This window comes from Otolemur garnettii, unplaced genomic scaffold (genome assembly GCF_000181295.1).
Source record: "Otolemur garnettii isolate 467f Iridium unplaced genomic scaffold, OtoGar3 scaffold00010, whole genome shotgun sequence".
Lineage (NCBI taxonomy): Eukaryota > Metazoa > Chordata > Mammalia > Primates > Galagidae > Otolemur > Otolemur garnettii.
The window spans coordinates 37,491,876-37,499,300 of NW_003852405.1; the positions used below are offsets into that span (position 1 = coordinate 37,491,876).

At 47.0% G+C, this 7,425-nt stretch overlaps 2 protein-coding genes across 2 annotated transcripts in view; one reads left to right on the forward strand and one right to left on the reverse strand.

Annotated features, from left to right (window-relative positions):
* The window catches only part of LEPR (leptin receptor), a 65,042-nt gene extending 62,429 nt beyond the window's left edge, over window positions 1–2,613 (reverse strand). Inside the window, exon 1 of the mRNA XM_023509890.1 lies at window positions 2,530–2,613. The gene's annotated coding sequence lies outside the window, so the exon portion shown is untranslated. The remainder of the gene's footprint in view (window positions 1–2,529) is intronic.
* LOC111723299 (translation initiation factor IF-2-like) lies at window positions 214–3,806 on the forward strand. The gene is made up of 3 exons (XM_023509891.1): window positions 214–413; window positions 2,202–2,988; window positions 3,794–3,806. Exons 1-2 carry the CDS (start codon window positions 214–216, stop codon window positions 2,980–2,982), a joined length of 981 nt encoding a protein of 326 aa, XP_023365659.1. The 3' UTR covers window positions 2,983–2,988; window positions 3,794–3,806.
* Window positions 3,807–7,425: the final 3,619 nt, after the last annotated feature.

Below are 7,425 nucleotides of genomic sequence, written 5' to 3' on the forward strand. Positions count from 1 at the left end.
CGAATGAGCCAGCTGTGGATGTGGCTGTGGACCTGGAGTCATCAGACCCATCCACTGTGTCAATTGTTTACAGAGCTCCTGCCAACCATGGCAACACACCCACGCCACGAATGAGCCAGCTGTGGATGTGGCTGTGGACCTGGAGTCATCAGACCCATCCACTGTGTCAGTTGTTTACAGAGCTCCTGACAACCACAGTGACACACCCACGCCATGAATGAGCCGGCTGTGGTCGTGACTGTGGACCTGGAGTCATCAGACCCATCCACTGTGTCAGTTGTTTACAGAGCTTCTGCCAACCACGGCAACACACCCAAACCACGAATGAGCCGGCTGTGGACGTGGCTGTGGACCCAGAATTATCAGACCCATCCACTGTGTCAGTTGTTTTCCAAACAACCAGCAGCCAGAGGGTTGGAACCCACTGCTCCCAGTTCATGCAGCAGCAATTTACTTAATCCTCTGAGAATTTGTTTGTTTCAAAGGAGATGACCGTCTACTTTACCAGAGATCATCAGAGAGGGAAGGCAAATGTTTGAATGACTGATGACATTTCCAGCCAGAAAGCAAAATGACATTGAAAATAAGTTAAAATGTGTCCAAAAAGAGTACATCAAGCCTATTCCATTCAGCCAAACTGCAGACAAAGCAAGTGTGGGTGGAAAGAGGCTGTTTTATTATTCAGGTCAAAGCCACCAAAAAGAGCTAGAAATATTCCTAAGCCTAAGTCCTAAGTAGTGATGACTAAGTTTCAAATAATTTAAAAAATGCTACCAACAACCATGGCAGACATGGCAAGCATTAGCAAAAGCCATTCTAACATTCTCCATCTGCTTAAGCAAGTCGACTTTTTTTTATCAAAAAAGAAAATACAAGGTACAGTGCACTTCATAGAACACACTATTTGTACAACTTCTATGTGTGTCTGAACTCCCAATTTTTTGGCTTATCTATTTAGTTAACCTCTGCTATTTTCTGGGATACATTCCAAGACAACTAAACACAGTATTAAAATTTGCATCTCTGTTACTAAGCTTAATTTCAGAGAGGTTCTAAAGTGCTCTGAAACCATTTTTTTACTTTCTGCACACAACTTTATGCTAAAAAGTAACAGACACTGTTCGATAGTAATAATTGATAAGATAAGCACAATTTCTGTTTTCCTCCAAAACAACTTTTTTCCCTCTAACTGTACTGTCCTGGAAGAAATCAAGAGTTATCCTCAAAGGGCAGCACCTGTGGCTCAAAGGAATAGAGCGCCAACCCCATATACCAAAGGTAGTGGGTTCAAACCTGGTCCCCGCCAAAAACTGCAAAAAAAAAAAAAAAAGTGATGCTCAAGCCACGTGTTTTTGCTGCAGTGTTACAAATGTGGGCTTAAAGTCTCTTTAAGGTACTATGAGAGGTGATCTAAATATTCACCTATAAACTGTATGTTTCAGAGCTCTTTATAAATATTTTTCTGAACAACTTTTGGTTGGAAAATCCTGAAAGCATAAATCATAAATGCATATAACCCAAATGCCAAGAGCAATATAGATTTCTTTTTTGTTTGTTTGTTTGTAACAGGTTAAAGAATTAAAGAACTATACTTTTTGATCTGGGATACACCTTAAATACTATTAAAAAGCCCTTGAAATTATCTTAATCCAACCCTCCAATTTGAAAAATGAGGAAACCGAGACCCACAGAGGTTCTGCGAACCCCAGTGTCACAGATGATAAATGGGGAATGGTACCAACGTCTGGATTTTGTGATTCCGAGTCCAAAGCTCTGGAAGGACTTGTTTCCATACACTTTAATATGGGACGGTGTTACCAGAAGACACTCCAGGCGACCCCGCGGTACGAGGGCTCCGAGGGCTCCGAGGGCTCCGTCGGGCTTACGAGCCAGCTTTGCCTTCCGTTTCAAACACCAGTTCTAGAAATAGCGCCCGCAGGAGCTAATTTCTTAGATGACATCATACCTGGGGTTCCAGAAGGATTCCTGGGTCGGCTCTCTACTCACCACTACAAATGCCCTCACGTGCACGCTTGGCCCTGGACTGGATTTGGCCATGGCTGTTTTTAATTTGCTTGCAGGGAGAGGGAGAGGTTGGAATACAGAAGCTAAGCTAATTTTTCTCCTTGGAAATTCAAACCAACAAATCCGTCCTAGGGGCCCCAGGGCTCACAGGTTTAGTCCCTCTTTGTCCAAAGTAGGAAGGAGACCCAGAAGGAAGTTGGGCGGGTGGCGGGTCTTGTCCGAAGCCCCCCGCAGGTGCGCGCCCAGGCTCAGCTGCCGTCTCAGCGTGGCACCCTGATCTTTGTCACCCCGAGACTCCAGGAGTGGCCGGGGTCCCGTCCACCCTTCCCTCAGCCCGCCAGCCCTGGCCCCCTCGGACGACCTGCTAGACTGTCCCATACTCCCTGTCTCCAAGTGGCCCGCAGGCTCCGAGTCCCCCACGCGCGTACTAACGCCCAGATCTCAAGTTACCCGCAGCGGAAAGAGGTGGCGGTGAGGGGTGGAGGAGAGAGAAGAGCGCTTTACCGCGATCCAGGACAGAGGCTGGGGTCACCGGCGCCTGCGTCGCTCGCCCTCGGCCGGCTGCTGGCTCTGCAGTCTCTGCCGAAGGTGCAGGGGACCGTCTCTGGGAGGGCGGCTGGGGAGGCGCGCGGGGGAGAAGGGCGGCAGGGCAGGTGGCCGCCCCGGGCAGGAGGAGCGGACCCCGCGGGGCAAGGGCGGCCGCGCAGGTGCCCCGGGGCGGCGGCGGGCAATGCCACTACGCGTGGCCGCGTGCCTGGGAGAGGAGAGAGCCGGGGAGCAGGAGGCAGGACCCCCGCCCGCTGCAAGGCCGAGAGCCCGGTGAATCCCGCGGGAACCAGGCGCCCGCTCCGCTCGCAGCCAGCTGCAGCGCCCACTGAAGCTGGTGGCCGTCACGCTCCTCCCTCCCACCCCGACGTCCAAGCCTCTGCTGCAGCAAGTGAGGAGACACCACAATAAACGAAGGTTGCAGTACTGGGGGGAGTGGGAAAGGAGAGAGATGAGAAAGAACAAGAGCGAGGTAGTGGGTTTCCGGTCCCTGCAGATGCCAGCACGCCCGCGTCTCCGCCACGCCTGTCAGGAAGCACGCGAGGCGTTCACCGTCTAGTTGGGGGCACGGAACCACCACTTCCCATTCAGTCCTGAGGTTCAGGGGCGGTTGATGTGGCAAGTAAAAAAAATAAATAAATAAAAATGTGTCCTTCAACAGCCTGATTCCAACCGCAAAGGGACAGACGTTTTCGGCTCTCCACTCAAAAGTTCATTCATTTGTTTATTTGATGTATTTTTACTGCAGACACACTGTGCGCCAGACAGTGCTGCTTGTTCCCTGCTCTAAGAGTAGGGGGTAGGAAGGCAGGAAGGAAGGATCCGCGCCCATTGCCAGCGGTGCCCAGCGAGGCGGAGGAGACAGACACCGGCAAGGCGGGGACTCGGGGGAGGGGACACGCTCCAGATGGGGTGGATAGCTAATTTTTAAAGGCCTGTAAAAATTAAGCCTCTATTGGCCTGATTAACACCCTTATAGGAAGAACCACCAGAAGTCCTGGAGAGAGTGAAATGGAGAAACAGCCCGGAGAAGGGCAGAGCCAGAAGCAAGGTGCCCCCGCAGGCGGCCTCCCTCAGGTCCAGAGGAAACGGCCCTGACTTTATAGACTGAGCGTCTGCTCTGCGCATAGTCCTCCCAGAGCAGGGACGCTTTCAGGGCAAATTGGATCTCCAGACCACGTGCCGAAGCACCTTACTCAGAAACCTCATGTTTGTACTCCAGATGGACTTTCTGGGCATCTGTGGTCGGCAAAAATAAACCAGAAACTTGGCCTGGCGCCCGTAGCTCAGTGGTTAGGGCACTGGTCACATACACGGGAGCTGGAGGGTTCAAACCCGGCCCAGGCCTACCAAAAAAAATGACAACTACAACCAAAAAATAACAGGGCGTTGTGGCTGGTCCCTATAGTCCCAGCTACTTGGGAGGCTGAGGCAAGAGAATCGCTTAAGCCCAAGAGTTTGAGGTTGCTGTGAACTGCAACAGCACAGCACTCTACCCAGGCTGACATAGTGAAACTCTATCTCGACAACAACAACAAAAATAAATAAATAAACAAATAAAACAGAAACACTAACCTTTGTGTTTTCAATAAACTTCAAACAACGGATGTTTCCATTGGATGGAGACAGAATTAGGGTAGAAATTCTGGCTTCTCCAGATTTATTATGAAATAAGACGAGAACTCTTAATTACACATTTGGTGCAAACCGGCACATTATTCTTCAAGGACTGCTGTGAAGTGCTCCACAAACTCCATGCTCAAAACAGATTCATTCTCTCGTTATTGCAAAGACCAAAAGTATAAAATCAGGATGGCAGCAGGTCGCCCTTCCTCCAAGGCTCCAGGAGAAAATCCCTCCTTGTGCCTTCCAGCCTTGATGACTCGGGGAACCCCTGGCCTGTGGCTCTGTAACTCCAGGCGTGGCCTCATCTCTACCTGCCCTTCTCTCTGTGTGTCTTTTTCTCTTCCATTTGGAGGGATTTAGGAACCACGCAGCTATTCCAGGGTGCTCTCATCTTGAGATCCTTAATTTAAAATTACATGTGCAAAGATCTATTTTCCAAATAAGATCACATGCACAGGTTTCCCAGATTAGACATTTGGGTGAGAGAAGTCCCTCTTTAACTCATCCCAATTAATAAACTAATAGACACAAAAATCATTGTTCATTTGTGGTATCAGAGTGTTATTCAGCATCATTATTCCAAGTTGTATTGACACTGAGTGTAATTATTTCATTATGAACTAAAAATGAGTGTCGCTAAACCCAAGCCTTATAAGGAAGAACTTCCCTATGAAAAAGAAATATAGGAAGGGCAATGGTGCACGCCTGTAATCCCAGCACGTTGGGAGGTCAAGAAAGGAGGATCAGTGGAACCCAGGAAATTGAGACCAGCCCAGCAACATAGCAAGACCCCATCTCTAAGAAAAAAATTAAATTATACAGGCATGGTGGTGCCCTCCTATAGTCCTAGCTACTTGAGAGGATAAGGTAGGACAATCACTTGAGCCCCAAAATTCAAGGCTACAGTGAGAAGGGAGGAAGGAAGGAAGGGAGGGGAAGAGGAAGAGGAAAAGGAAAGAGAGGAAAGGAAACAGTCTGAGCCCACAACTGATGTTTGGGACCCAGACAGTACTTGAGGCTGACCGTGGCCCTTCATAAGCTCCAATTGTTAAGAGAAACACCTGCTACGTACATGTGGATGGATTTCTAATAATATACCAACACTGAATGTCTGACACACGCCAGGCTCTGAGTCAGGAGCTCCTTACTGAGCTTATGTTCAAACCTAGGAGATATCTTTTAATTTCATTCTCTGGTACAATGCTTGGTGCATATCTGAGGCCTGATAAAAGCTGTGAATGAATAAATGAGAAGAAGTAAATCACCACCAATCAGCTAGGCAACTATTACCACCCTGAAAGACATTTCTATAATAAGAAGACAGAATTTACTGGAGCAAAACAGATTAACACTCTGACTCATTCAGAATTTTGTTGAGTGAATAAAAAAGTCCCTAAAAGGAAATCTTCAATGTGCAAAAGAAATTAATGAGATTATCTATCTTCTCTTTTGGAAAAAAATCAATAATATACCTCTTTACACAGATATGGATCCTGCCGAGAGCAATCGATCATGACTGAAGTTATACTTCCTTAAAGTGAGTGAAATATCTCATGCTACTTTCAAAAACATTAAACCAAGCATGGTAGCTCAGTCAGTAATCCAAGTACTTTGGGAGGCCACGGTGGGTGGATTGTTTAAGCTCAGGAGTTCAAGACCAGCCCAGGCAAAAGTGAGACCCTGTCTCTACTAAAATAGAAAAACTAGCAGGGTGTCATAACAGGCACCTGTAGTCCCAGCTACTCAGGGGGCTGAGATAAGAGAATCACTTAAGCCCAGGAGCTTAAGACTGCTGTGAGCTGTGACACCACAGCATTCTACCATGGGCAACAGAGACTCTGTTTCAAAAAAAAAAAATAAAAACATAAACATAAAGATTGCTCAATATTAAGTTGCTAATAATGATACATCACTTTGAAACTACAAATGATGATTTCAGTGACTCCACTCTTCTCGGCTTACCTCTTTCCTCTCTGACTTTCCTTCTCACTCCCCCACTCTTACAGTTTCAGACAATCAACTGACATGTAAGTGGACACCAGACTGAGCCTCACTCATTGTTCAAAGTCCAGCCTGAACCAGGCACGTGACTGGTCAGTTGGGATATGATGACTGGTAGGTATGAATCATCTGTCCACTCCTGGAAAACAAGGAATGGAATGAGGGTTGGATAGGGTTTGACACTAACCAAATACCTCTGTGGGGGGGGGAGTTGTACCCCAAAATAAAATTAGGGTGCTTTCACAGAATGGGTTATAGACAAATAAAGCACATCTATTCACTAAAATGGACATTCAGAAATGTATGTGGATGAACTGATGGCAGCTTTAAGTGAAACAGCACCTCACCTGCTCCATGGTGCCAGACAAGGTCTCACAATTAAGTTCACAAACTCATCCTAGAAAAAGGGCTACATTCCCCATTGTTGAATATCACTAAGGTCACCACATGGCCAGGGAGTGCTTTGAAGGTGTACTACTCAGCCTTAAGAAGGATGCAGCAACTTGGATGGAACTGGAGACCGTTATCCTGAGTGCAATACCTCAGGAATGGAAAAACAAATACCTCGTGTGCTCTCTAGTAATCAGGAGCTAATCTGTGAGCATCTGTGGGCGCACAGAGATGTCCAGGGCCATTGGAAATCGGGGGGGGGGGTGGGAGGGGGAGGAGTCACACCTACCTGTCTGTGCAGGGAGCACCTCTCAGTGACCACACACTACAAGCTCTGACCTAGCTTTGCAAAAGGTAGCCACATAACAGAGATATTTGTACCCCCTTAATATTTTGAAATTTAAAAAATTCGGAGTATTCTCTGAATTACACAAAAGGCTCTTTGAAGAGATTAAACAAGTGCCTCATAGATACCCTCAGGCATCTCAGGAGAGTTCCCAGACACAGAAGAGATTATCCAGGGAAAATCTCCAGGCAAGTCTCATTTCTGCTGGAATGAATTTCTCTAATAAACACAGGAAATTTACAAGGTTCTTGAAAATTTTATACTAGTAGAAACACTGCCACTTTGAAATTTAAAGGGACAGAATACAAATAAAAGAACTCTGTTACACCCCCAAATTCTATAGGTGGAAAACAGTCAGATAAAACTGACCCATGAACACAGATCCACTGCAACAGACATAAGTCCCGATGCCACCAAAGAACTGGGGAATAGAGACCCCCCAGTGAGAAACCAGAAGTCTGCCTTCTAATAGGCATAACAAATGAAATGAG

Excerpts from the sequence above, each read along its gene's own strand:
- LOC111723299 (XM_023509891.1), top strand. The coding sequence starts at position 214 with ATGAATGAGCCGGCTGTGGTCGTGACTGTGGACCTGGAGTCATCAGAC. Across the intron at positions 414-2,201 it reads AAACAACCAGCAGCCAGAGG|GAAGGAGACCCAGAAGGAAG; the intron begins GTTGGAACCCAC and ends TGTCCAAAGTAG.